At 52.7% G+C, this 27865-nt stretch overlaps 9 protein-coding genes across 9 annotated transcripts; 5 read left to right on the top strand and 4 right to left on the bottom strand.

Moving 5' to 3' along the window:
* The first annotated feature begins 1320 nt into the window (after positions 1-1320).
* Positions 1321-3347, top strand: BU25DRAFT_412338 (uncharacterized protein). Its single transcript, XM_033706771.1, has 4 exons — positions 1321-1875; positions 1933-2791; positions 2842-3022; positions 3073-3347. The coding sequence occupies exons 1-4, from the start codon at positions 1650-1652 to the stop codon at positions 3145-3147; spliced, it is 1341 nt and encodes a 446-aa protein (XP_033559874.1). The 5' UTR covers positions 1321-1649; the 3' UTR covers positions 3148-3347.
* A 2124-nt stretch (positions 3348-5471) lies between these two features.
* On the bottom strand, positions 5472-5813 carry BU25DRAFT_345357 (S-adenosyl-L-methionine-dependent methyltransferase; the record flags this gene model as incomplete). Its single annotated transcript, XM_033703042.1, has 1 exon — positions 5472-5813. A coding segment is annotated over one exon (342 nt), but the record flags the coding sequence as incomplete, so codon positions are not given.
* A 964-nt stretch (positions 5814-6777) lies between these two features.
* On the bottom strand, positions 6778-7845 carry BU25DRAFT_432639 (uncharacterized protein; the record flags this gene model as incomplete). The annotated part of the gene is made up of 5 exons (XM_033708733.1): positions 6778-6830; positions 6881-7262; positions 7314-7413; positions 7465-7521; positions 7760-7845. The coding sequence occupies 5 exons, from the start codon at positions 7843-7845 to the stop codon at positions 6778-6780; spliced, it is 678 nt and encodes a 225-aa protein (XP_033559872.1).
* Positions 7846-8490: 645 nt separating this feature from the next.
* Positions 8491-10253, top strand: BU25DRAFT_441176 (NAD-dependent deacetylase sirtuin-2; the record flags this gene model as incomplete). The annotated part of the gene is made up of 4 exons (XM_033709220.1): positions 8491-8530; positions 8720-8958; positions 9010-9338; positions 9402-10253. The coding sequence occupies 4 exons, from the start codon at positions 8491-8493 to the stop codon at positions 10135-10137; spliced, it is 1344 nt and encodes a 447-aa protein (XP_033559871.1). The 3' UTR covers positions 10138-10253.
* Positions 10254-13832: 3579 nt separating this feature from the next.
* On the top strand, positions 13833-15316 carry BU25DRAFT_472984 (uncharacterized protein; the record flags this gene model as incomplete). Its single annotated transcript, XM_033710868.1, has 3 exons — positions 13833-13912; positions 13963-13979; positions 14063-15316. 3 exons carry the CDS (start codon positions 13833-13835, stop codon positions 14875-14877), a joined length of 912 nt encoding a protein of 303 aa, XP_033559870.1. The 3' UTR covers positions 14878-15316.
* BU25DRAFT_371474 (actin depolymerizing protein) lies at positions 15016-15970 on the bottom strand. Its single transcript, XM_033703985.1, has 3 exons — positions 15632-15970; positions 15340-15501; positions 15016-15292 (listed from the first exon to the last, which is right to left on the bottom strand). Exons 1-3 carry the CDS (start codon positions 15900-15902, stop codon positions 15267-15269), a joined length of 459 nt encoding a protein of 152 aa, XP_033559869.1. The 5' UTR covers positions 15903-15970; the 3' UTR covers positions 15016-15266.
* Positions 15971-16767: 797 nt separating this feature from the next.
* On the top strand, positions 16768-17598 carry BU25DRAFT_449771 (uncharacterized protein; the record flags this gene model as incomplete). The annotated part of the gene is made up of 1 exon (XM_033709662.1): positions 16768-17598. The coding sequence occupies one exon, from the start codon at positions 16768-16770 to the stop codon at positions 17596-17598; it is 831 nt and encodes a 276-aa protein (XP_033559868.1).
* Positions 17599-23710: 6112 nt separating this feature from the next.
* BU25DRAFT_412330 (uncharacterized protein) lies at positions 23711-24557 on the bottom strand. Its single transcript, XM_033706770.1, has one exon. It carries the CDS (start codon positions 24095-24097, stop codon positions 23876-23878), a length of 222 nt encoding a protein of 73 aa, XP_033559867.1. The 5' UTR covers positions 24098-24557; the 3' UTR covers positions 23711-23875.
* Positions 24558-25650: 1093 nt separating this feature from the next.
* BU25DRAFT_345431 (apses-domain-containing protein) lies at positions 25651-27641 on the top strand (the record flags this gene model as incomplete). The annotated part of the gene is made up of 3 exons (XM_033703046.1): positions 25651-25870; positions 25920-26232; positions 26282-27641. 3 exons carry the CDS (start codon positions 25651-25653, stop codon positions 27639-27641), a joined length of 1893 nt encoding a protein of 630 aa, XP_033559866.1.
* Between the last annotated feature and the right edge of the window lie 224 nt (positions 27642-27865).

Here is a 27865-nt window from a genome sequence, read left to right as displayed (position 1 = left end):
GCTTGCTAGGCGATACTGCGCACCTCGATGGCGTATGTGCCAACAACTTGGGTGGATTTTACGAGCTCGGTGGCGGGGTCGCGTCGTTCTTCCGCTTCTTTGGGGCGTGTCTGGAGCAGAAGTGTCCATCCGAAGTCGATCGCGAAAGCAAGTACTAAGCCACTGAAGCAGCGCGTGGGAGTTGATGCGCTTGAAGTGTTCGTGAAGATCTTCCAATACAAGTACGGTTGGTACGAAAGGATCAACAACACTCAAGCATTGTACTTCGGTATCTCTGGCTTGTGCCGGACTTCATGAAATCAGTCAGTGACTCAGGCATACCGGATAGCATCCGCGAATACTAACACTCGATCAACAGGCTGCAAGCACCGTAACCCAGACATCGACCTCTTTCGTCACTAGGCCTGCTACCAGTGAGACGTCGGTCAGTCTTTGTCGGAGTTGTGCAGGCAATTGCTGGCATAGCCGTCGGCGGCGCGATCCTCCTCGCTCTTGTCGTCGGTGCCGCACTCTTCCTCTTGCGCCGTCACAAACGCAGCCAGTCTAAAGAGCCGCGATCGATGTCTCCACCCATCTATGAGCCCGGATATGTCAAGGTGGCATGTGAGAAGGCAGAGCTTGATGCGCAAACGCTGGCACGACAGTACTCCGAAGTTGGGGCCGGTGCGCCGGTAGGATATGTCGAGTTGGATGCTGGCTCTCCAGTGAGTCCAGTAAGGGAGCCGGTGCATTTGAGCGCGAGCGAGAGGAAGGCGAGAGTTGCGCAGAACTTCTGAGGCGCTCGCAGCTCCCTCGAAGATCGAGGAAGCCGTCATCTTAAGCATGGTGCTGGCTATCGCGTGGAACAAAAGACCTGGGAGGAAATCGCGGCCCTATCACGTAACAGTCCAGCAGAACATATGCCTGTAATCAAAGTTGAAGACTGCATGGCTGTGTGCAGCCTCCTTTGCAACAGGATGAGTCCTTCATGGGCATGCCGTACGTTATCTCTCTTCTTGCAGTTGCCGCGTAAGTGATGTTGCTTTCGTCTCGTCTTTCTGGCGCGCCCACTGATCCTGAGGCTCAAAACAAAGTCCGCGGGAAGGTAGACCTCAATATCAACGGTCGCAACGGCTTGACGCGTGCGCTTCGGAGCCATCGAAGATCGCGTTGACGTCGTTGCGGGACGTTCGTATTGAAGCTCGGCGCCAATGCCTCCTAAATCGCAGTTCGAAAATCCCATGTTCACGGCAGTGCGGATCAGGCGGCTCTCCGGGTACCTGTACATCAACCTAGCGACCGGATGCGCCATCCTAACTTCAGTATAGCAGCATGCGATCCCTAACGACGTATCTTTGACATTTTTTCTTCGATTCGATTCGGAATGAAAGTTTGCAAGCCGCGGACAACGTTTGTGCGAGACCATGACGGGCCCTTGGTACTTGCCGTGGTTGACGTCACAGGAAAGGTCCACCTAAACGCCAAAAAGATTGGCGGCCAGATTGTGGCCCTTGGCTTGGACAGTACCTGAATACTAACATTGGCACGGAGATTGTTTTAGCTTTTAGGTTCGAGATTGACGGGAGATGATATACACAGCTGACCCTTCGTAAACCTGTCGTAATATCCTCTCGACCTTCCTCCAGCTTCCAACGCAACAGCCGTTCACCATGAGCGGCATCGTCCAGCCTCTCGTAGGAGGCATTCAGGCCACGATCTCGGTCATCCTTACCATCAGCTTCGGTGTAGCATTCTCTCAGTTTGGCCTCCTTGACGCAGATGCAGCAAGCAAAATCTCGAAGACGTCTGTGAAGGTCTTGCTGCCGTGCTTGCTTATCAACAACCTTGGCAACCAGCTGAAGCCTGAGACAGCGTACGAATACGTACCCATCATCAGTAAGCATCCTTGATCGTGATGGTACGTACGAAGTATGTTACTTACTGTGAAATTAGTTTGGGCTATCATCTATAACGTCCTCTCGATCATCCTTGGTCGCGTGCTCTGCAAGGTCTTCAAACTTCCACGCTGGACTATTCCTGCAATTGCATTCAACAACACTACCTCTCTTCCACTTCTCCTTATTCAATCCTTGGAGACAACCGGCATCCTCAGCCCTCTGGTATCATCTGGGGAAGAGACCTCCGAAGCAGTGTCACGTGCACGCACCTATTTTCTGGTCTCGGCTGTTGTGTCGCACGCTCTGACTTTCGGCATTGGCGGTAGTGAGCTGAAGGGCGACGACGAGGATGCCCCTGAAGACAACAGGAAGCAGAACGGCAACGGTAACGGCGCACAACTCGATGGTGCACCACGACAGCGCTACCGTGATGATCCTGAGGCGCAGGAGGACGGAGACGAGGACGAAGACGACGAATCGTCCGACTCCGCCCCGGAGACCTCTCTTCTGCCCCATGCAGTCCATCATCGCGTGCACAAAGCCAACAAATATACTCACAGCGTCGTTAACTGCTCCATGAAGAAGCTTCCTTCGTTCCTTCAGATCGCCATCACCTCTGTCTACAACTTTATGACGCCTCCTTTGATTGGTGCTATTATTGGTGGGACCATTGGTCTTGCTCCTCCTCTGCACACGCTCTTCTTCGCCGACAGTAACGATGGCGGCTACTTCAACGCTTGGCTCACTCAGAGTATCAAGAATGTCGGCCAACTGTTTGTTACGCTGCAAGTTGTAGTAGTTGGTGTCAAGCTCGCGCAAGCGCTGCGCAAGGAGAAACGTGGAGAAGACACTGGAGAGTTGAACTGGATGCCCGTCGCAATCGTCGCCGTTGTGAGGTACTTCATTTGGCCTGCGTGAGTCCTCATTCTCGATTTATGTATGGGAGTTAGCTAACAGCAACCAGTATTAGCGTGGCTCTAGTATACGTCCTCGTTGCGAAGACCTCCTGGCTACCCGAGAACCCTATGTTGTGGTTCACCATGATGTTGATGCCCGCGGGACCCAGCGCGATGAAGGTCATGGTGCTTGCCGATGTCGCTGATGCGGAGCACAAGGACAAGATGATTATTGCAAAGTTCTTGGCTGTGAGTATTATCTGTTGTTCAGTATAGGACTGTAGACTGACCTGTTTTAGATCATCTATGCCATCTCACCACTGATGACGCTTTCTGTTATTGGCGGCTTGCAGGCTTGCAACGCTGCTATGTAAGGCATGACGTCTTTTGAAGCGGTAGCTGCGTAATATCAGACTAGGTCCCACGAGTGATGCCCGCCGAGGACGACTGAGTTCAATTCGGAACCACGAATTCTATCGACGTGGCAACAGCAGGCTCGAGATTAGCCGAATACATATGATGGATTGAGAAACCCTCAAGGGAAGTAGCTCAATCACATGCCATTTAACGAAAAGCCGACGTATAATCCCACTTGTTGAATGCCTCCTACGTTGAGTTGTAGTCACTAACAGTCCTGACTCCGGATCATTAGACAACTGTGCGATTCTTCGTTGCAAGGTACCAGCAACGATCATCGCAGCCATAACCCATCTCTATACTTCTTGAAGTCGAACGCAAGCGCTTCGCTCACGTCTACCGTCTACGAAGGTACAACTGCCTTCGAAGAGGCAGTTACAGGCATGTGACATGGTATGCTCACCATGTAATATGAGCGTAGATACGATCTTGTCTTGAACAGCCTGCACTATCAGCTGACAGGAATTGTCAGGACCGGCATCTCAGCCAGAATGTGAATAAATGAGCACTTCCGACTGCGAAATAAACGGTATCGGCGAAGTCGGCTTTGGGGTAATTCGTTATAGGATTTGTCGTTCCGCGGACGTATCCTGCAGCCGTACCCACTCCAGCGCATCAGCTTACAAGAGAAGACGAAACTGCGCCGATAATAATAGAATGCAACATCGTACGCGCGCAAGGCTTGGAAAGACAAAGCTTCAAATAGAAGATACGACTTCGATATTCCAAGGACTTGACCTCACAATGCTCGTCCACCATATCGTCAAAAATCACCGCATTCGCTTCCAACATGTCGTTTGCCCATGTAGCTCTGACAGCGCGTCGAAGCTCATTATTATCCGTGTCATACTAGGATTTCCTTCTCCATAAAGAGAGAGAGAGCTGCGTACGGCGGATCCCAGACATCTTTGTTTCGAAGAGCTAGCGGAGAATTTCCGGCTAGCAAAGTTTCATAGCAGGTGGCATCGCTACGAGCATAAAGAGTAGAGTTCAGATGACGAGGAGCATGTGGAAGACGCAGACTTCAAGGTTTCTGGGACTGGTGCCAATGCTTACAAAGGAACCTTCTTGCCCCAGACATTTCGAAGCCAAATTGCTACGTAAGCAGAGGGAGATGGTCAGCAGCAGATTTTGATGATCTCTCATTATCTGGGAGGTCTTAAATCGGGTACTCTCGGCGCACATCTAGGAAATGATGGACATGAATGTGCGGTCTTGTGATATCGATACGCTCAGCAGACAGACTGTGCGCGTCAAGCTACTGGTATAGTGTTTGCTCGCCTTATCAACGGTTCGAGTGACTGCTGACTGATCTAGTGGTCCTGTTTGTTCTTGAATCGAGTGAGATTCATTACTATCGTGGTCCTCTCCCAAGTTCTGCTCCGGTCACTTCTGCTGTCGACCCATGGTCACATGCCGAGACCTCACATCTATCAAGTGGTTTCAGTTCGAAACGAATACGTAAGGAGAGCAAAGGACGTCGATTACCTTTCCTCGTTCATGGAATGTCTGACCGTAAAAGGGCCGGTCTCTGTATGGGGCCTCCAGTTGCCCTCCTGGGATCCAGTGCTATGGGACATCAGATACCGTTTTTTTCTACTGCGGACCTCGATCGTACACTTCCTTCAGAACAGACGCGAGAGAGATGACACAACCGCTTAGGGCGACAGCATCCAACATTGCGTTCCTTAAGAACAGCTGACTACAGCCGCCGAGCACCACAAATAGGCCTAGAAAACATCCAGTGGGTATCTCATGAGTCCAGCACTCTTTCACATAACATCGTGTGAATGTCCTCACTTTTGTGTCGATAAGAACTCGTCCCGAAACTTGTTCAGTCATCAGAACTTAGCATCCAGCCTCCCTTCAGACCTCGCAAACACAACCACCCACGCTCTCCGATCCCTCGCCATCTTATCCGTCTCCTCCGCACTCGCACCAAGTCTCAGAAATGCTTCTCTATGCCCCCCTCTTCAGTCCTCCCAAGCACAATATTCCCAAGCACAATATTCCCATACCTTTCGCGCTGCTCAGGCCTCGCGTTAACCTCCACACTCGCACGCTTCCTAATACTCAGTGGATCAAAACCCGCCTCTCGCGCCCAAGCCTGGACTCTGCTCCCCAAGCGGTGACTCGTGGATGAGGGTGGACATCTGGGTGGGCTAGATTCCAACTCACCACGCCTGCACTCTCCTTCTCCTCCTTCGTTGATGGTGATGGCGGGACGGGGCCGTGGACCAAAACCGAGAGGAACCCATGAAACGCCACAAGACCCGGGAGCTCAGCGTAAAACGGAAACGGCCCAAGCACCCTCTCGACACGCGACGATCCCTCCTTTCTTGCACACTCTTCGCATTCCCCTCATCGCCTTGACGGGCTCGGGGATGTGTACGAGCGTCTGGTGACACAACACGACAGGGAACTCTCCGTCCTTGAATTCTAGGCCCTCAACTACATTGCCAACACGAAAATCCACCTCGCCGCCAACAAGCTCCTTCTCTTCCTGTGATGCAAGGTGCTCGCGCGCCTGCCCGAGCACAGTTTCAGAAAGATCAACGCCGGTGACTGAACCCTGGGGTACGCTGATGGTAATGCTTCCGGCCCCGCAGCCGACCTCGAGGACTCGGGATCCCCGGCTTGAGGTAAGAAAGGCACCGTCTTTCTCGGCGGTGCGGATGATGTGGTTGCGGTGATTGCGCCGTGGTAGCCTTGCTTGTAGGTCGAGGCCGAGGCTGACCTGTTGCGGTATGAGAGATTTCCAAAATGCCCAGGGGACCTCAATCTCAACATGTGCGATTTATTGTAGATCACTGAGCGCGATGCTGCGTCATGGTGCATTGAGGCAACCCAGTGCTTTACATAGCACACGAACCTGCTGATGCTACCTTATTCACTGTGAGAACGGCTTAGGCTAGTCTGGAGATATGGGTGTTTATACAGGTCTAATCGGCATCGTGCACGTTACACATGGATAGAAGTAGCAGATCATGCATTGATTTTGTTCGCACCCAACATATCTAGATTGAGGCTTGCACATGGTAGATGTCACAATCACGAGAGTCGATGAAGCTATATATGACATGTTGGAATATACAAACCTTGAAATATATTTTCGCATCGGGAGTGGTGAGAATGCTGGTCAAGGATCGAAGACGGGGACGGGGGCGAGATGAGGACGAGGGTCGGGGTGCATCGAGAGGTGTTGGGAATTGAACAGTTCGTGCTACCGAGATCGACCGTGTACTGTACAGAAAACCGAGGTACCGAGTTCGACCGCTTCGATATCGACCGATCGACCGATGAAGGTGGACAGGGCCCAAGACCGAACCGCGTCGAATAGGATATCGCAGGTACCGACTCGCCAAAGAAAGACTCCGATCCGACTTTTCGACTGCGCATTGATTAATGTAGTGCATGGCCGCGAGTAAACTCGACCATCACCGATAAAGACAGGGCCCTTGACCGTTTTCCCGCTACTTGGGAACCCACGCATGTAGCAACTCGAAAGTGAAAGACACGCCAATACAAATGAACTGACAGACGGGCAGCCCAAGCACTGCCTGCGCGAAGCACGACAGTTGCTAGCTCTACTCGGCCACGTCGAGATCTTCGTGTGCGGCAGGGGGCGGAGGGGAGTCGGCTGCGATGCTAGTCAGATAAAGTCGTTGTAAGCCAGATCGGAAGTCATACCCTTGCGCTCTTCGCCGGCGGCACGAGTCTCGCCTTCGCGCCTCTCGTCACGCTCACGGTCACCACGCTCGCGGTCGCCACGCTCGCCACGGTCATCCTCACGGTCGCGGACATCCTTCATCTCGCGGTCACCATCGACGGGGCTCCTAGACCTGTCACGGTCACGGCGGTCGTAATCGCGCTCACGGTCCTTGCGGGGAGAGCCAGCACGGTCACGGCGAGGGGAGACGCTGCGGCGGCGAGGAGAACGGTCGCCACGAGATGGGACACCACGGTCGTCGCCGCGGGAGCTGCGGTCGCCACGGTCGCTGCCGCGCTCACCACGGGGGCGGTCACGGCCGGAATCGAAGCGCCATGATGCCGAGGGAGGTGTGCGGGCCCACTGCGCATCGTCATCAGCCAAGGCTCTGAGTAGTCAAACAGGCAAACGCACCTCAATCTTCAACAAGTCATCGCGGCCGATGCGCTTGTTGTGCATCTCGTGGTAGGCGTCGTCGGCATCGCGACGGCTCTCGTACTCGACGAAAGCGAAGCTGCTGGACTGTTAGCGCCTATCGGGTGGGCGCAGGCAAGGAGACACTCACAGCCGAGAGGAGGCCGAGCGCGGGGCCGGAATGTCGCAGCGGACAAGGCGACCGTACCTTGAAGTGTGTTAGAGATGGCTGGCCTCTAGTGCGGTGCGGAAAGGGCGACGGAGGGAGGTTGTCGCTGCCGGCAGGCGCACGAGCGCTGGAGGGAAGGAGCGAGGCTGGCGGCGCGCGCAACAGGAAAGCGCAGCCAGGAACGACAACCAACACAGACGCGGACAAGGTCGAAGGGAGGATGCGACGACGATATCGACGGCGTTCGTGTGGGGGAGGATGGCGTTATGGGACGTACCGTTCGAACTCGTAGGCGAGGTCGCGAGCGCGGGTGCCGTGGCCGAAGCCGGTGACGTAGAGAGTAGTACCGCCTCCGCGAGACATGATGGTGCAGGTATCAAGACGGGACTGTGGCTGTAGTGATACAGACGCGCTGGTTGACACAGGTCGTGGGCTGCTCCGGCTGGAGGTGATGGCTAGGAGACGGTTGTCAGCGCGCGGCGAAAGGCTTGAGCAAAGGGAGCTAGCCGGGGCTTGGCGAACGACGCGCGACAGGACGCGAGCTTGAGCTTGAGCTTCACAGCAGCAGCGACACTGTGCGCTTTCGCGGCACCGCGCATGTGCAGCTGCGAAGCCTCTCCCTCACACTGACACGCGAAGCTGCATCTCCAAGTTCGCCAAGCTCGTCTACGTGCACAGTGATGCCAAACGCGCGGCCCGCCCAAGGACAGGCAAGAACTGCATTACCGCCTTCGCGGACTCCTGACAGGCCGTCTGCACAGGTCGAAGCTGCAGGCCATGATGCGTGGGGCGAGAAACAGTGCACATAACAGTGCACATGGTGGTCACATTTTACGTGCGCGGCCTGGACATTCCATGGACATTTCACTGCAGCTACCTCCAGTACCCTGATGACCACAAGTTTCTGCCCAGAGACTCCGCGCGCCTTTGTACTCACATAGCGATATTGCTTCCACACATGAAGTCACCCTCACTAACTTGGTTTTATCTGGTGAATGCCACAGCCAAATGTCGAAAGCCAGACTGCCATTTCCAGTGGCTCCCATTGGTCAGCCGCAACAATGACGCAGCCCCGCTATCAGCTCCATTAATGGCTCGGGATCATTTCGAGCTCTTGTGAGCCAGGCGCGTCGACGGTTCAACGTTCCACACCTAGCAGTAGCAAACTCGTCCAAGTAGCCCAATCTCTTAGCTGTACTCATATAACTCCCCTCACCTGTCAACAACTTCACCATAGGTCGCAAGCGTCAAGAGTACCGCGCAACTCACGAGGGTAAGCCGCGGCGCAAAGACAAAGCAGAGAAGAATCGCCCGAAGAACAGGAATAGAGGCCAGGCGGGCAGAGTACGCAAAATGGGGAATGAAGAATCGACGGTGGTGGACCCATCCACACGGCCGTTCGCACTGAGCGCCCGCACAACGGAAGCGCTGGCAAAGTACATTGAAGCGGGCAAGGCGAAAAAGATCGTTGTTCTTGTAAGGACTAAATCCACACGGAGAAGTCGTAGCTTGCTAACATCCCCACAGACTGGCGCCGGCATCTCAACGTCTGCTGGGATACCCGACTTTCGTTCACCAGAGACCGGCCTCTATGCGAACCTCGAGCGCCTCAATCTCCCACACCCTGAAGCCGTCTTCGAACTCTCCTTCTTCCGCGAGAACCCATTGCCTTTTTACACGCTGGCCCAGGAACTGTATCCCGGGAAATACCGACCGACCATCACACACTCCTTTATCAACCTGCTGCATCAGAAGGGGCTGCTATTGAAGGTGTTCTCCCAGAACATCGATTGCTTGGAGCGCGAAGCTGGCGTCCCTGGCGACAAGATCATCGAGGCGCATGGCAGCTTCGCTGAGTACGTCCCTCACGCCCCCCTCCCCCCCCCCTACACCGCACAACACCACTGACCCTACTCGAGTCAAGCGTGCATAGACTGCAAGAAGTCTTACCCGAAAGACCAGATGCTCGCACACATCGAGAACAAGACAGTCCCACGCTGCGTCGATTCGAGCTGCAACGGCCTCGTAAAACCCAAGATCGTCTTCTTCGGCGAACAACTACCCTCCGAGTTCTTCGACAACAGGCACCTCCTCGACGAAGCAGACTTGTGCATCGTCCTCGGCACCTCCCTCTCCGTGCACCCATTCGCTTCGCTACCAGGCTTCGTCAACGAGTCCGTCCCGCGCTTACTGATCAACATGGAGCAAGTCGGCAACCTGGGCTCGCGGCCCGATGACGTGCTCATACTGAAAGACTGCGATGCCGGCATCAAGGAACTAGCCAGTGCACTGGGGTGGAGCGACGAACTCGAGTCGCTATGGGCAGGCACGAAGAAGGAAGGACAGTTCATCCCTGAGACGAAAGAGGAGGTCAAGAAGAGCAGGGACGAACAGTTGCAGGATGAAGTTGATAAGCTCACTAAGGACATTGACAAGACTCTCAAGCTTGGTGAGCACCAGCAGAAGTGGTTGGATAACCACATGGGCCGCAAGATTCCTGGAGAAGTGCGTAAAGAGGAGACAGAGGAGCTGCGGCCGACGAATGATGCAGATTCGAGAACGTTGGCGCCGGTGAAGAAAGATGAAGGGGGTGGGTTGGGGCACATTTTTCCATTTCTGGGAGGCGAGAAGAAGGGCGGCGGGAGTAACTTGTAGGAACTTGTAGGCCACGGTGGCGATGTGTTTCTTTGGGCTTGATGTTCGGTTTGTACACGCCAAAGAGGCCAGCCTTGTAGCGGCAGCCACGGCCATGACGAATGATATGAATGCACGATTTGACAAAAACATGACACTGCGCTCAGCACGTTTCAGCAGACTTTGGCACTAGTCTTCCCTCTTCCTGGGCTATTTCACAGCGGAGACGCGCTCCAGATCATATACGCTGGGGTGGCGACTTTCAGTGATTGCACGCAGCGGTCATGTAGCTGCCAAGAATCGCTTTTCGAACACATAGAGCGTCAATGACAAGCTTTATAGAAGAACAGACAAGCCGGAACATTGGATGACAGTGAGCTGTTTTCAGGGCAACAGAGAGCTCGGACAGACACATGACACCCCGTCTTCGCGCTTTTGGTTCCATGAGATGTTCAATCAAGTCTTTTGAGGTTGTCAGAGAGTGACGTGCGCTGGAAGAAGCAGAGGTCGAAGGGAGAAAGAGGTGCTTTATACCTTCTCATAGCCTCGTGTTGTACCATACGTTCTACTCCCGAGAACGTCATCCTTGCGCTTGGCTTGTTCTTTTGGCGTTTGGAAGCAAGCACAGACCCGACCATGAAGAGAAAATGCACGTCGATCCAGACGAACAGAGCATCCAAGCATACATATGAAAAGTTGAAAGACTTTCTCTTAAGCTTTGACAGACACTGGACTTTATTACGAGGATGCCCGGAGTATTTAGGAAGACGGAAGAAGCGAGGACAAATCTTATTGTGATCTGGTTCTTAGAAGAAACAATACCACACCACTGCGTGGTGCCAGTTCTGGTCAGCTTTCGAGGACATGCATGTCGGTGCTTATCGTTTCTCAACGGCACAGGGGAAGGCAGAACATGGAGTTCATCTCGCACGCTTTGCGAAGTAGCCGAAGAGCGGCAGAAACATGATTTGCTTTGTTTCCGGCTTTTAGACAAGTGCAAATCTCAAACCATTTCACTGTTCAAGTCATTGGGATGAATGCAAAAGTGAAGACTTGACGATGATGATTGGCGGGATTCACATGTGCGATATCAGCGGTTTTGAAGGAGCAATATCATGCTATGTACAGTGCTCTGCTTTGAGTTCGCACAGAAAGGCCAGAGCACATCCGGCGCACATGTGGGCACTTTGTATTTCGAAAGGACGAACATTTGACGATGCCCTACCACTTTCTGGTGGAGGCACAGGGCAAATACATGCGGACTGATGAAGACAACTTAGGAGGGCGGGAAGTCCGGCAGAGGCATGACCAGCTCTGCTCAAATAAATGTTCTCGTCATGCATCCATTGCGTAATGGTTTTAAGACTTGGTAAAGTAGGAAGATGGGAGAAGAAGAGTCATACTAGACAGTGAATATTTATAACCGCGCTCGTTCGATCAAATCGGACTCAGCTTTCGATGAACTCATGAACATAGCCGACGGAATCTTATTGTAGAGAACAGAAAGAACAACCAGGCATCACGGAGCTTGAGCAGAATTTTAGAGGACAGCGACACGCAGAAATGACACACTTGGAGTTGCTTGTTGACATGCCAAACCGCCATTCTGGCTTTCGTTATCTGAATGTGGACATGACGGAGAAAGAATGAAACAGCAAGTGTTGATACTTTATACTACTCTTCCTTGCTGATTAACTCCTGCTCGTGAACGCCCAACATACTTGTACCGGTTTGGGCTATGCGCACGCGCTCACATCCGACAGGAGAGTCAAAGATTCTATGAAAACAGGCAAAGTCTCATGTTCTTGATCATAGGATAATGGCCATCGACTTTTGGGATCGGAGAGGAGAGAAAAAAGCATCGGAGATCCTCGGTGAAATTTTCGACGCAACGAAGCGAAGAGAGACATGGTACCATGAGTTGCATCTTTTAGTCCATGTAGAGGTATCCGGAGAAATTTTGGGGTCTTGCATACTCAGGAGGATGATGCAGACAGCAGCGTCGTAGGCACCTTGTGTAAGAGCGACTGACTGACTTTCGCAACGTTGTTACAGCATAACAGCTCAGGACCTACCTTTCGATGCGGACAGAAGAAGCGACATGAGGACATTTCGTTGTACTTTTGGCGAACGAAGGGGCAAAAGGGCAGAACAGACATGGGGCGCCGTCCTGACGGTTTTTGTTGCCATACCAGATGAAGTAGATGATTTTGGGTGCGTCAAAAAGCAGTTGTGGTAGAGGAAGCGAAACAGAAGACAAAAGTACAATCTATAAGATGTCAGGTGTGCAGGTTCAATGTTATGCAAATCAACCGGGAGTCTCGACAAACAAGAGTAGCATTGTGATGAAGGATTTGGGCGCTCACGCGGGGGCTGGCAGTCTTTCTTCAAACTCGCATTTTGCTGCGGCGGAAATTGAACCAGACTGGCGATTACATGCCCTCTTCGATCATTCAAAAGACAAGGCAGTTACCAGAACATGTGGCCTTTACCGACAGATATGGAGGTGAGCTTGGCGACTCAATTTTACCGTCACAAGCCAGTCAAGCTCCAGTGTCGACATGCTCTTCATAGTGGTTTCTGTGGTCTTTATCAGACCGGTGGTAGATCTCATGCCAATCACACGCATTGGCCAAATTCCTATGCATCTTAACGTACCCTCCGTGTACGTCCATATACATCCATTCGCGAAAGTATCTTGACTGCCTTGGCTGAAAGCCCCCTGTGTCGGTCTTAGACTTTTGGTGCGGATGATGAGAGGATTTGATGTAGAGCTATCCGAGCTTGAGCATCGTTGTTGAATACTGTGGAAGGGTTGAGATGATTGTGTTGCTTGATCTTTTTTTGAGCTATTGGCTGGAACCGATCGAGACTATATAGTAGAAGGGGATAGCAGTGAAGGATTGGGGAAGCAAACCGAACTAACCGAATGAGCTGGAATATCAGTGCAGCGGGCCGTTGGCAAACACTGCAACGGATCGCTAGCGAACAAATACCATAGGTATGAGACTACCGGCACAATATCACAATACTTTTCCAGTTTCATTAGGCTTCCATTGGAAACTACTTGCCTACTGGCCTGATGTGGAGATTTCCGCGCCAACCATTTTGTGCATTCTCTGGCAAGGGCCGGTGTGCAAAATAGCCCTTGCGAGCAATATAAAGCAGTGAGTGCTCGTTCCTTTTATGCCAGGTTTGTATTGAACAGGCATGAGAAAGGATGGCGCTATCAAGAGGAACGTTTTGCCTTTTCAGCGGGCCCTTTTCGCACAAGTTATACAGAAATTATATGAGTCTTCAGACACTTTGTCAAATTAAATATGTCCTGCATGTTGACACTGAGTACCCGCCATACCTTTATGCTTGTTGCGCGCTTGTTCTGCCACTTGAGAGACGATCTGCCGAATAAGCAGAATGCTTCCCAAGTAGTTGACCCATCAGAGATAGTGTTACTAGGCTAGAGCAAATTCTAGGATTCAGTATTGTATGAAGGTAGTGTAAAGCGAGTGTATAGATTTGGTTCAGACCCTTAAGTCGGTACCACGACCACCATTTACCTTCGTCGATGGCCACAAGGACTCGCAACCAAATGAAAGTTTTGTAAGTTGCACTCAGATATTTCTGGGTGAATCTAAATTTCCTCTTCGCTGGTATTCGAACTTTCCAACCACCACAGCACAGTTCCAGCGACATCTATCCTCACAAAGAATTCAGAAATGTTTCTCCACGATATCGAGGTAGCAGACAAGTCCACTCTGCCGTACGATGCTCACAGCATCCAAAGGCTGCTCGATCGGTTGGTCTCCAGCTTTGCTCACCGCGAAATTCTGCTTACGACGATCGCAGTTTGCCAATATTTTCAGGTATTATTCAAAGTTAATCTAACCAGACACTCATTGTGTTTTTCATCGTCGCACGCCTCCTCTCAGACTATCTCCTCTCCAAGGTGATTTATCGAGCCACGTTCGAGAGACTCGACAGCAGTCACAAACGCCGCTTCGCCCACCACCATGTCTTGATATCCGCGGACGTTCTTATGATCGCGCTCGCACTGTACCCTTACTTGGCCATCGTTACTGGGCTTGCTGGCCTCAGTACCTCTTCTTCGTCGGAGCCAAAGCTACTATGGACGACATCACGATGATTGCGACGTCCATCTTCATCGGCATGTACTTGAATGAGCTGTTGTATATCAGCTCGGATATACATCCCGTCAGTGTCTTTCATCACCTTCGAGCGGTGATTGTTGCACTTGTCATGGTTACCAGGAACGTACGCTGGGAGGTCGAGGCCAACACTACGGCTTATACGGTGCTGATCATGACATACGATCGGTTTCCTCTTCGTCGCCAATCAAGATCTCATGCTAATGCTCGAAGTAGGTATCTTCGACATCCTAGCCGGTTTTGTCGCTCGAACTACCTGGCCGGAAAGCATCGCATGAACATGTGGTTTTGCTATGCCGCTATGATTCTCACTATCCTCGGTACGATCAGCGAGACCATCGTCACTATATCTTTCTATAAGTTAAATTTCCTTGAATGGTCGTTCAGTGTTCAAGTTGCGACACTGATTCTGCGTGTCGTCTTCATGGTCGCTCAGGAGATGAGCTTGAGGATGATGCGGAAGCTGGCCGAGAAGCACAGGAATCATTTGAAGCAACTTCAAGCTATCGAGAAGGATATTGAGCTGTCGAGCTCCGTTGAGATGGGTGGAGCACCGAGTAGCCGCTCTGCCTCGCAAGGATCCAGCACTTTATGAGAGAGCAAGGTACGTTATATGGACGCACGTTTGTGTGAGGGAAGAAAATCCTTCCCTCGTCAATGTAGAGATCGACAGAAAGAGATGACAAGGTAAAGTTGGGCGCTCGGTTGAAAGGGCTGAGCGATCTAAGGCGGACCAGAATGTGATGATTTCGGGTGGGGTATTGATTATGGTCTTTATTTCTTTTTCCAGTGGAGCATAAACGCTATCGGAGCCTCTGACGTGGACCAGTACTCCCGACAGGGTTTTTGATATGCTTGTAATTTTTGCTTTCGCCCGACGAATTGATGTTTAGGCCTTTGCCCAAAATGACCTGGCCATTGCTTGTCTTCGATCTAGGTCTAGCAATACACTAGTAGTAAATAGAGGATATTGCAGGGGAATAATCAGTAGTTTGAGCCTTGTCGATCGTCTATATTGAGTCAGCATCCAATCACAACATGCAAACGGTCATCTCACAGTTAGCGCCCATAGCTTTTCGCAGCTTCATAGTGACTGTGTTTGCCTCCAGCTCCCTCTTGTCACTTGTCTGAATCTCTACTGCGTATGTTCGGATGACTTGCTTGACCTGCCCACTTTGGAAGCTCATCTTGGCTTTTCGCATGATCTTGGTGTTGGGACCTGCACGTTCCGATCAGCTTCTGTGCATATTCCAATCGAAAATACGTATTGCCCTCCCGCAAGCGAGACCCGTTTGCAATCCACAAAATGATCCCCGAAGTTAATAAGATAAACGCCACAGGCTACTTACCCGCCCAGACAACAAACGCAAATTTGACTCGTTCGGAGTACTCATCGTTGCCTAACTTCATGCGCACGTATCCGTACGCCGCCTCATCATCGCCCAAAGTCTCAACCATTTCGGAAATATCGCCTGTGCCGCTACCAGCCAGCTTCAGGTTGTCCTTTGTCGCGGATTCATATTTTAGAACAAGCCACGTGGTCTCAGATTTGTCGCTTCTGACATCCTCGTAGGCCTTGCTGATGTCTTGGTCGGAAAGGATGTCGCTAGGAGCTGGCATTTTGCACCGTTTGCTTGCTTGTGGCAGGGGTGTGGATGAGTGTTGTACAGATTGCAGGGGTGGTCGTGTGAAGATTGAAGTGAGGAAGTTCGGATGCGGCGCACTTGCGGCTAGAATTAGTGCGGGGCTCACCGCCAATAAGATTGTGGCGACTTTCAGGGTACTCTTCTTCAACGTTCTCCATCTCGCAACGCTTCGCGAAGTCAGTCGCATTCCATGTACGGCGAGATTACTATATAACATAATGGCTCGCTCAGGCCGTACGCTGTTTGCTCTCTACCCAAATCCAAACAGTGTTCGCAATGGCCATCTTGGAGCATCGGCTTTTCGATATTTTGATCTATTGCTCTTCTCCGTGAAACCTGCACAAAAACTCTACAATCTCATCTTTCTTTCCCTTACCTTCTTCTCCTCTATGTAACATCTGGTGCATTCTGGCAGCAATGGCTTCCATCCTCTCACTTCCGAACGAACTGATCGACCTCACAACTACTCATCTTGCGACCGGCAACATCAACAGTCTCACAAAGACATGCCACAGTTTGTACGACAGTGCTCTGGCGGCGCTGTATAACATCATCACGCTGGTTTGGAGGGAGGAGACCATGACCGGCCATCCCAAAGTCCTTTGTCTACCTCGCGATCTCGTGTATAGACCCCGAACAGCTAGGTTGGTCAGGAACATCAGAATCTTTGCCAGCCCACCCGGTACACTGAAGGGATTCTAGTTGGGCAATATTAAGGTTATCAATGCGGATCAAGACATACTCAAAAGAGCCATGGTACACACGCAGAGGGAAAGCTTCTCTAGGATGACTGTGCTCCGAGGCGACGTCATAAGTATCACGACACTCAAGCTCACCTAATGCACACGAGCCATAAAACTGTCGATCCCCGCCATCTTGATGGAGAAGCACTGGTTCCAAGGCCTGGTGGAAGGACGACTGAACACCAATCTGGCAACGCCACATGGCCCCTTCCATTCGTTGAGGAATCTAGTGGTGGCCAGGATGCAATCATCACTCTACGGTGCTTGACGGAATTGCTGCTCTCGTGCTTCCCCCTGCCCGACCTCACGACCCTGGGCTTGCCGTCGATCTTCTTCAAGGGATCCGACAAGTACCATCCAATTCCCAGACATCTTGCCTTGCATACGGCGGAAAGACTCACTGCATTACATTTCCAACGAGCGCAGTTCCCAACGTCATTGGTCCGACAAGTACTACAACACACGTCAATGCTCAAGACGTTCGTCCATGAACACGTCAGGGTTTGTAGGCACACTATACTGGACCTGGACGAGTTATGCGTAGGCCTTGAGCACGTACGCTTGACGCTCGTAGATCTTGTCGTCCGTATCGGAGCCGACACAGCTGACAGTATGCCTAATCATCACATGACAGTCTCAGTTGGCGAGTTGGGCTCCCTCAAGTCCTTAACCGCTCTGAAAAACGTGTCAGCCTCATTCGCCGTGTTTTTCGGCGAAGCGACAATGTGGAGCGGCACCATATACGATCTGTCTTCTGTTCTCCCGTACCATCTCGGGCAGCTCGTCATCGCCGATGATCTTTGGTACTCGAGCACGGGCTCTTCTCTTGCTCATATCATCAGTTGCGTAGATTCACTTGCGAGATTCTTCGGATCTGAGGGCAGAGAGGGAACGCTTGAAGCCATGTTTGCCACACCCATCCTCTAGAAGCTTATCTTCGACCTTCGGCAAGCTAGGCGTCTTCTCGACAGAGAGTCTTTACTCACAGTAGCATCTGAATGGTTTAAAAAGCTGCGCATGAGCATAAGCATCGATATTTGAGTCCTGTGACCTGCCGGCTACGTCTGAGATGACGAGGATGTCCACTATACTTCTTGCTGTCACAAGATGGTATTTATTCTGGCAAAGTGTATGTTCAACTATCCTCCGATGTCATCCTGATGGCTCAAGTGAAAGAGGATCACGTTTGCTCCTTGTGTGAGTTTTAGTATCGGTAAAAGAGCAATCACTGCAATATTGGACATCGATAGATAATGTCTTGTAAGCATTCAACAACGTACAATGAAACTGGCTTCAGGGTTGTCGAACAGAATGTCCGACTCAGCTGTGTTTCCCTGTCATGCTCGTCACATCTATTATAAATTTGCACAAGATATCGGTTTCGTGTGTTGCGTGCGCGTGTGACTGTCGACCTTTACCTAGTGCTCAGGATACTGCGTACGACTGGTACAATAATTGCAGTCACTCGCACGTATTTTCATGAGCCTTAACTATGAATCAGCGACGCAAAATAGCTTCTGAGGTTATGGGAATGCAAGCTACATCTATATTGATCCTGATTGCATTTCGCTCACGATCAAGTACTATCACGCCAAGAACAAAGTTTAACGAAGACATGCAACAAAAGCATGCTTCAGAATCTTTGTTTGTGCTGGACTTTGAGGCTTGCAATGGCAACAATACGATCACAGAAGTCACACCATAAAGGAGTCCAACCTCAACACCCACATACGATGACATCCTTAGTCCACACCCACAATGAACGCTTTGCATCGCATCGCATGTAGTTCGCAGCTGCCATCTGCAACGCCCGGACGCGGTTTCTCTCGGCCCGCCATGCAGAGATTTTCATACATCAACGGTCATAGCTCTACTATTACCAGCCCTCCATGCCAGCCATCAATCCGTCTTCCCAGCCTCCACTCCACTTACTCACACACCTGGCAACAAGGTCTGCACGGTCTGCGTTGGACTTCGCTCCCCGTTGGTCATCGCTCCGCTCCCAGCTCGCACGTTCCTTCGATATGATCTGATGGAGTGGATCCTAGCCTGCCCAGCGGGCGTCGGAGGTCAGAGTTGGGTTTAGAGTGGGGTTGGAGTTGGTGAGTGCGGACCATGGTTGTTGACGCGTGTCTAGCGGTTAGTCACAGCTTGGGTGTTAGAACTTAGCGTGGGCATAAGCGGGATTGAGTGTTTGGTACGGAGCACAGAGTGTGGGCCGAGGGGATCGTGGTGTAAGAATTGTAAGGTTCCAATGGTTTGACAGTATTGCATTGCGTTGCGGGATTGCGTTGCGAGAATGAGAGTGGTGATGTGATGGGTGGTGGTGTCGTTGATGGGCTGCGAAAGGAAGTGAGTTCTATTGCGACGCTATTGGTGGGACTACTGGGGGCGAGCCACGGTATGGAATTATTTGATCAATTGTGAGATTATTGCGGCTTGGTCGTGGTACGAACATCACCACTCCAACAATTGAGAGTCTTGCTAGATTCATCACATGCACTAAGGGTCAGAACGAGCCTGGTGAGCATCAAAATCGACATCGTTTGCCTAAAGCATCAGTACAGACTCACGTCACTTCAAGGACCTTCCTTTCGGGAAGGGGGTGCCTTTGCCAACAATCATCTCCGCCACCATCGTCTAATGTCATGCGAGGCCGCAAAGGGCCGCTTTCCGCAGTTGCAGACGGGTCGTTGAAGATCCATACGTTGGCCTAGGTGCTGGTCTTTCGATATTCAGGCCGCATGGACGGCAAGCCGACAGAAGGCGAACCCCAGCATCCTCTGCGAGCACCACCTGCCTGAACTGGGATCTTCAACGACGAAATGCTTGCAAACAAAGAAGGAATGTTGGAAATGATCTGAGGTGTCAAGTTGTTTCAAGATGGCAGACTGCAGTGTCTCCCCAGAAAAACGGCCAAACGCAAGTATGTCGTGCACGGCATGCGGAGGCGGAAGCGAATGTGCCGTGATAGCAAGCGGCTCTGCTCGCTGCGAGATGGGGACCTGCTTTTGGCCGTTATGGGACGCTGCATTGCAGCGGATATCGCTATGTATGTCTCAGAATACTCCCTTTACGTTACGGTGTAAAGATCATGTCTTGTCACTGCCGGCACATGTTCAAATGTCAATGCCCTCAGCCTTCAAGCAAGGGAGCTGTTGCAGTGTGTTTGCGGCGGGGTAAAGCCGTCCATCCAACAATCCTAGCTCGCCATTAGACCCTGACATTACCGAATGCCCTTCTTTGGAAATAGATATCTAGATGGGCAAGAATAGACTAGCGGTGTAGGAGTTTGTCTTCTCTAGGATGGTCGTTGACGGCTCGACGGATAATCGCGTTAATTGCCCCCCTCATTTCAACTGCTGAAGTCTGTTGAGGCCATCGATGAGCATCTGAAGTTTACACACAAGGCGCTAGAGAATGCTGCACCAAGCGAGCCGGACACAAGAGCATGAGGTGAGATGACAAGTAGTGGGGCGGAAAGTCTCCACGCACGACCGGTGAGTTCAGCCATGCTTGGCCATGCCGCCAATCACGGGACGATCTGGCACCCCACGACACTCGTTCGGGATGCAACGAGCGGCGATGGCTTGCTGCTCCGTCTAGACCCCGATAACGGCTCTGCTAGCTTTCGACGTGGCCAGCTGTGATTGGCGGAGTGCACTATCTGATCGGTTCGTCATAGATGTGAATGCCGATCCATATCGTTTTAAAGTTCGGGGGCTGGAGTCCTTGACATCTCGAGAAGGGAATAATCTGGCAGAATTCGTGAGATCCACAGCAAGAATGTCACAGACACAAGCGTGTCGTGTGCAATTGCACGCAAGATCGTGTTGCAGTAGTTCGCTCTGGGTCATGCTCGATAGACGAAGCGAGGAGGGGGTTACTGCGCAGGGATACCCTTCATTACACGCATATGCAAAGGCGGGTACGTGCAGGTGAGACATAACCAATCAAAATGCATTTCTCGCCCAAGCGCAGCCGTATTGCGGGATTGCCTCACAGCTGCAGGAACGCTTGTCGGCAGATTACAGCTGCTCGAAGCTGTTCACGAGCAATATCGAACGTTCTGCGGACTGTGGCGAAGTGACGACACGGTGGATTTTGGATTACATATAGCCAGGTGAGCGTCGAGATCCGCCAATTCGAGTCTGAATACGACGATAGCTGAAGTCCATTGTTGCCAATTCTAGGATCCTCCCCATGTGTTGAACAAGAGGCGCACAGACCCCACTGCGTGGCCACTTCACGAGAACATTCGTTGTGCTCGAGGGCGATGGCTGATACCGTAGGCATTGCTTCTCCGAGGAGCAATTGGTGGTGATAGCCGCCAAAAGTAGAACACTATTTGCGAATGATCAGCTTGACCCCGTATTTGGTGAGCTGTTGTTTGACGATGATTCAGATTCGCGTGTCGACCTGGTGGTGGTCAGCATGCCCGCTGATTCCAAGTCATGTACAGACGGGCGCGGGCCTTCTCCACGATCCGCTCCCACCTCGCGCCGGATGCGCTGCACTGCACGTTTATTTTGTCCTGTGCATTTGCTAGACACATTGACCCACGCGACGATGGTATGACCGAGCCTTGCTGAAGGGATGATAGATAATTCAGCTGCCACACGGTGACACAGTACGGGATCGCTTACGACTCTCGTGGTGCCACAAGCTTTCCCAAGCTTGCCACTGTGCCACCAGACTGTAAGGGTATGGATCCTCGATCTCGACCCGGTGTTGATTGAGCTCAATTAATAAAGCGCTCTTTCTGAATTCTCCTCATCTGATACCGTCAGTTGGTGGTACAAGTGTAAGTTTAGATCTGTTGGCGACCAGGGATCGCTACCACGTCTCCTTGAAGATAAGGAAATGGGGATGAGAATGTTCAGCGTGTGGAGACTGAATATCAACCATGTGGTAAGCAGGATCGAATGAGATGCGAACAGTTGGTTTGGCGCGCCTGAGACGGCCAGGCTGGCACAATGCCATCTGTCAGATGTGGCTGGGACAGTCTCTGAACCAGTCGACCTCCCACCGTTCGCATGGGAGGTGCATGAATCGAGCCGGCCTGTCCCGCACCGTGCGCCGTATTGCGGGTCTCGTGACGGTGACATTCCACTCGTCCAGAGTCTGAGACGGCCTGCTTCTAGCAGGACACGACCTCGATGTTGCGGCGATATCAGCGCATGCACAGGGTGCAGGGGCACTGTAGCGCAGCAATTGTTTCAGCTTACTGTAAAGGTTGAATTGTGTAGCAGCGTCTCGCCCCGTCCAAAGAGCTGAGACATTGAATCCGACAGCAAGGGAGACACGATGATAGAGTTTTGCGCGGGTGGCTGTTGGAGAGACGAGGCATGAAGGCGTGACTGAGCTGGCCCCCATCCCGATTAGGCTAGCGGACAACACATCACTCACACCGCAAGTAGGCGTCGCCCTATCATTCAGCACGGTATCCACATCTAACACCACGCCCGGTGGTACGAACGGCACGTTTGTCGAGCGAATTCACTTGGAGTGGGAGTCGAGCTGTGAGCACGAGTGGAGACGAGCGGTGCTGCGGCGCTCCCATTTCGCTGAGTGTGGCTCGTTTCGTCCTCTCATTGACCATCCTGCTGACATGACATGAGCGTCGCACTCTCTCGAGTCTCCACGTTGCACATGCTCACTCTGGAGTCGCTCGCTTCACACTTCTGAAGCTTGTTGACATTATTGAATGTTGTCGCGCGGGAAATCGATAGACGCTCTTTCTTGCCTGCTTCAGAGTGTCCAGGTCGTCAGAACGCGATAAAATATCCATCCAACCACAGCTGGCTTGTTGAACAACGCCCAGACTGCGAGCATATGGCCTGCACGGCCTACCGTCCGTCTCTCCCGTTCACTCTCGGGCTTATCCCTGCAAGAGAGCAGTTGGATCGTGGCTCACGGGCATTTAGCCTGAGGAGGAATTTGCTGGAGCTGCCCAGACCACCTTGCTCGAGTTCACAGGCTGTCCTGCCTGAAGCATCAATGCCCGTTTTCAAAGCGGAAACAAAGACGAGCAGGTGTCGCGGCAGTCAAGCCTGCGTTTCAGAGTGCGTGCAGCGGACCGACAGCGGGAAGTCTGCTTCTGTGGAGTCGATGCTCAGTTCCAGTCTCTGTCGCTGAAGGTTTCCGCTGCTTCGACTCGCATCAGCAGCGCACATCATCGCGTCTGCCGGACCACTCAGCGCACTTGGCCGGCTGTCCGTGAGAAAAGCTCAAGACTTTTCAACAGGGTCTGCTTTCCGATCGCTCGCTGGGATGCTGCTTTCTGGCCCTCGGTCTGTGCATGTCGGCATCCGCAACATCATGCACCGGCTGCGGCTTATTAAGAAACGTTTCTTATCACCTCCGTAACTTTACTGGCACCCCACAATGACTATCTCCGGTTGCGCTGACTGGTCATTGTCAAGCCAGCCATCAGCTCCCTATCGGGGGCCCAGCCGATGCCTGAGGAAGCGGGACGCTCTCTGTTGAAAGAGTAGGCGCCCGCTAAGTTTGGCACATAACCCCTGCACAGAGCGAGGTCGTCAACCGTCGAAGATGGATGGTGGTGCTGGCGGGCGCCACGAGAATAGCAATTCCTCCGCCGTTTCTGCACCCCTCTTGTCTGGCGGTTCTGACGCGGCAAGCAGGGTTCGACGACTGATCTGCTGTGCTCTGTCTTGTCGTGTGGTTGCTGACTTCTGTCGTCAGGTGGCTGGAGGTGGAGCAGGCTCGCTTGCGTGTATAGTCGTCGTGGTATAGGTCTGGCAACCCTGTCCTTGCCAGCCTGTTCTCCATGCAGCGTCTGTGACGGCCGATCAGCCCAGTCAGCATGCACCATGGCGGGCGTCTGTGCTTCTTGAGCGCGAAACGGTCGTCTTCACGGGACTGTTGCTTCTCGGCCCAGGCTGGGAGCGCAAGCCGGGCCACCCCATCCTGGCTTGCACCGATGGCTGCCACCAAGCCCGAAGTGAATTTAGATTGTGTGCGAGCGGCGGCTCGTGGGTGTGTTTTGCTGAGCGTCCCCAGAAGATCTCCATCACTTGTCTCTAGGTATAGCTACAGTACAGCGTGCGTTTTCCACGCACCTGAATCTGGCCGCCAGTGCTGTAGCAGGTTCTCTTCTTCGCAGACCCAGCCCTGGTGCCGCCGTTCCTGCAAACTCGCGCCGTCCCGTCGAGCAGCGACATCATCGTGCACTCGCGGATCAATCTGCCAGCGGCGTCGATAGCGCACTGACATTGTAGGGACACGCCGTCTGCGAAAAAGAGCCCATCCTCGAACGGACTTCGCTGCGGGGCGTGCGTGGCTCGCCTGTCTCGGTCAGCCCTCTTAGCTGCGGCCTGCCTGCTGTCGAGCCTGCAGAGAATCCTGCAGCACCGCTGACGAGAACGACCTCTCTTCTCCACACTCGCCAGACAGCCAGCATCGCCGTGAGTATTGCACTCTTTGCGTCCGCTCGTTGAGACATTGGTACGTTGTACCCTCAATACTACTCTCCCGCGGAATCTCCACAATTCGTTTCGGACCCAAACCAGCATTTACCGGGCACTCGCCTATCCTTTCATTGTCTGGTTGGTTGGTTGTCCGTTCGTTGGTGGTCGAGACTAGCTCCCAACCACCTCCGCCCTCAATACCTCCGCCTCCCCACGCAGTCAGCAACACGCAGTCTGCTGGCTTTTGTTTCTACACATAGATTGGCGGAGGTTGGCACCCCGTCATACCATTGTTTACCTTTGTTGTGCATCGCATCTGCTGACGCGTGAGTTGCGTAGTGTTCCTTTTGCTGGAGCTGGAGCCATCAGTATCGATACTGCACGGCCCGCGATTGAAGAGCGCAACGACGTTACGACCGATCACGACGACTCGACACGCCTCAACTCGACAGTAGATATTTCTGGTTGTCGCAGACCTTATCGATATTATTCCAGGCCGGCATTCGTCAATTCGTCTTTGAGCGTGTTTTGAAACGAAGCGAAAAGCATTGCGGTTTCTCGATTAACGATTGCAACGACGTTACGACTCGCTTTTTAACTGTACAGCATTGTTTACAGCGTTCGAGCCCAAGTCAGCTTTGTTCGTGTGTACGTTGAGCATTCCATCGCTCCTGCCATTTCAGGATTCACTTTGGTGAGTATCACCAGCCTACCACTGCCCAGATCGAGCACCCATCCCAGAAAAACAACACAATACACATATTCTACGAGACCCAGTTGCGAGGCACCCATGTACGTCTGATCTGGACTGTTTGCGCACGTATTTGGGCGCCTTCTGTTGGCTCCCGCGTTGTTGGCCGAATATGACCCTACGAAACCCTGCGAAGCAAACAACTGACTTGCGGTGAAGGTACTCGCATCGTCGCTCGACAAGCTATATCACAGCAAGCTATCGTCTCTCCGGCTATTCGCACAGAGATTCTGTTGTAAAGCTTTGTCTGTCAGATCTGCACAGCAACGCGCTCGGTTATCTTGTGCATAGGCTCGAGGATTCTCACGGGGATCTTTTTCGGAAACGATATCTTGCGCGCGCAAGCGAACACCCGTCAATACCGTAAAGCTGGAGCTGCCATCGATCTCGTCGGTCCACGCCCGCGGTCCCGTCGACACTTGGTACAACTCACAGTACGCGCCTAAGACTGCAGCACCCAGCGAGCGTCTGCCCGCACTTCCCCAGATCCAATCCTACCCGTCCTTTCCTAGCGGTTCGTCCACCAACTCGTCGCCTCGAGGTGATTCCATAAGTGGTGGTTCGGTCGCTAGCTCGAACACTTCGTACGCCGCTTCGGTGCACGGCCAGACCGCTGGGTTCAAGACACCTTCCCCAGAGCAGACGCCACAGTCATTGAACCGTGACGGTCAGTCATTGCATGCGCAATCGCAGCAAGGCTCCCCGTACGGCACTCAGAATAGCTTCGGCTATCCCCAAGCGGGCTACAACAGCATGAACCAGATGCAATCGTACGCCGACGTACACCCACCCCACATGTCTGCTGCCACTGCACATGCGCCTGCTTCGGGCCCTCCCACAGGACTTTCCCACTACTCTTACCCACAACAACCGTCAATGTTGCAGCCTGGCCCTCAGTATGGATCCGCGCCGCCAGGCTACCCCTCATATGGCTATGGCAATGGCGTGCCCCCACAGCTGCCGACATCATCATCGATGAATAGCTCGATGGTGCCTTCGACGATCCAGCTTCCTGGTAGGTTTCAACCACAATACATTCTTACATGGCCCGCTAACGAACCCAGCAATGTCTTCAGGTGCACCGGTGCCCGCGCCACAAAGTTATCAGACTCATACGTTCGACCACACTGGACAGGTCGCCCCACCAGGAATGAAGCCTCGCGTTACCGCCACGCTCTGGGAAGACGAGGGTAGTCTTTGTTTCCAGGTCGAAGCTAAGGGCGTATGCGTCGCTCGTCGTGAAGACAACCACATGATCAACGGCACCAAGCTCCTGAATGTGGCTGGCATGACACGAGGCCGCCGAGATGGCATCTTGAAGAGTGAGAAGACAAGACATGTCGTCAAGATTGGCCCTATGCATCTTAAGGGTGTTTGGTGAGTTTCCTGGCACTATCTTCCGAAATCACGCACTAACAAGGCGCAGGATTCCCTTCGAGCGAGCACTCGAGTTCGCGAATAAGGAAAAGATCACCGAGCAGCTGTACCCTCTCTTTGTCCACGACATTGGAGCCCTGCTCTATCATCCTACAAACCAGAACAGGCAAAGTGTAGGAAGCGCCGCCATGGCCGCTGTTGGTCGTCCTCGATCTGACAGTGTGCAGACTGCTCAACGATACTTGACAGGGCCAACCACATCGCAACCTCCTTCTCTTCACCACCACCATTCGATGAGCAACCCCATCGGTGCGGCTATGTCGCAGCCTCCACACGCCATCCAGCCGCACCCATCTGCAGGGCGACCTGGCCTTGATCGTGCTCACACCTTCCCTACACCACCTACAAGTGCGTCGAGCATCATGGGTATGGGCAATCAAGGCGGCTCCTATGAGTGGAACGGCGCCAACGTCCAGAATGCTCCCGGCAACCAACCGCTCTCTATTGACACTGGCCTGAGCAATGCTCGCTCCGTGCCAACAACACCAGCAAGCACACCTCCTGGCGCTGTACAGCAGGGCATCTCATACCCTTCTGCGCAAAGCTACGATGGTTCCAGGCCAATGTATTCTGCCCCTCCTTCTCAACCTGGCCAGTATCACACTCAAGGCCAGCCCATGATGGGATACCGCAATGATGGCTCGTATCCTAAGACAGAGATGGCACCACCATCCAGGATCACCGAGGTACCAGATGAGGGTGAGGTCAAACCTGCCGACGGTTCCTTGTCACAGAGCAACGACCAGGCAAATGCACCTAACGGAGGCGAAGGTGATCACGAGCAGGATCATGAGTACACCCACTCCAATGCTCCCTACAACGGCAACAGGAGCGCATACGGCTACAACCCTAGCGGCGTTCAGGGAGCAATGCACCCTGACCACCCCCACTTGTCCCCGGAGATGACTGGATCCCCGCACCAAAATGGGTCTGGACGCGCGACTCCACGCACAACAACAACAGGGCAGGCATGGAGCTCAGGTTATCCTACACCTCAGCGCCAGGGACTTCCATCGAGCAATCTGTACAGCGTCATGAGCAGCGACCCCCGTGCTGCTTCTAACGGTAATGCACCTCACGACGGCTACCCAGGTCCCACACAGTACGCCAACCAAGGCTACCCTGCAACAAACGGCTTAGGATCTGCCAAACGCGGTCGTGACGACGAGGAGCAAGATTCTTACCGACCTGACAGCGTCCAGGGCGACGACATGGGTGGTCTCAAGAGGCGAAAGACAATGGAGGGAGGCGCTGTTGGCCCATACGCCCAGGACCCCACCCCAGGTCTTCAACGTGCTCACACCATGCAAGCTCAAGCTCAAGCTCAAGCTCAGCGTGTCCGGAGGTAGCACAATAGCCATATCCATTAGGTATGGTGGCTGACTATTATTACCTTCTGCGACCTAGAAGGCGGCTCGGCTTGACTTCCTCGTCTTCTGCTCAGTGGAGCGATCACACCCACGGCTCGAGCAAAGTCGAATCAACAACAACTTCAAATTCTCTTCACTGAGGGCATCTCCTTCTGTTCATCAACCATTTCATCCTCTCTGTCATGTCTACATTTCGTACCTCG

This window comes from Macroventuria anomochaeta (genome assembly GCF_010093625.1).
Source record: "Macroventuria anomochaeta strain CBS 525.71 unplaced genomic scaffold BU25scaffold_24, whole genome shotgun sequence".
Classification (NCBI taxonomy): domain Eukaryota; kingdom Fungi; phylum Ascomycota; class Dothideomycetes; order Pleosporales; family Didymellaceae; genus Macroventuria; species Macroventuria anomochaeta.
This window is presented reverse-complemented; position numbering and strand designations above follow the sequence as displayed.

Excerpts from the sequence above, each read along its gene's own strand:
- BU25DRAFT_412330 (XM_033706770.1), bottom strand. The coding sequence starts at position 24,097 with ATGCTGGCTGTCTGGCGAGTGTGGAGAAGAGAGGTCGTTCTCGTCAGC.
- BU25DRAFT_371474 (XM_033703985.1), bottom strand. The coding sequence starts at position 15,902 with ATGCCAGCTCCTAGCGACATCCTTTCCGACCAAGACATCAGCAAGGCC. Across the intron at positions 15,502-15,631 it reads TGCGTTTGTTGTCTGGGCGG|GTCCCAACACCAAGATCATG; the intron begins GTAAGTAGCCTG and ends CGGAACGTGCAG. Across the intron at positions 15,293-15,339 it reads AAAAGCTATGGGCGCTAACT|ACGATCGACAAGGCTCAAAC; the intron begins GTGAGATGACCG and ends GACTCAATATAG.
- BU25DRAFT_412338 (XM_033706771.1), top strand. The coding sequence starts at position 1,650 with ATGAGCGGCATCGTCCAGCCTCTCGTAGGAGGCATTCAGGCCACGATC. Across the intron at positions 2,792-2,841 it reads AGGTACTTCATTTGGCCTGC|TATTAGCGTGGCTCTAGTAT; the intron begins GTGAGTCCTCAT and ends AACAGCAACCAG. Across the intron at positions 3,023-3,072 it reads TTATTGCAAAGTTCTTGGCT|ATCATCTATGCCATCTCACC; the intron begins GTGAGTATTATC and ends GACCTGTTTTAG.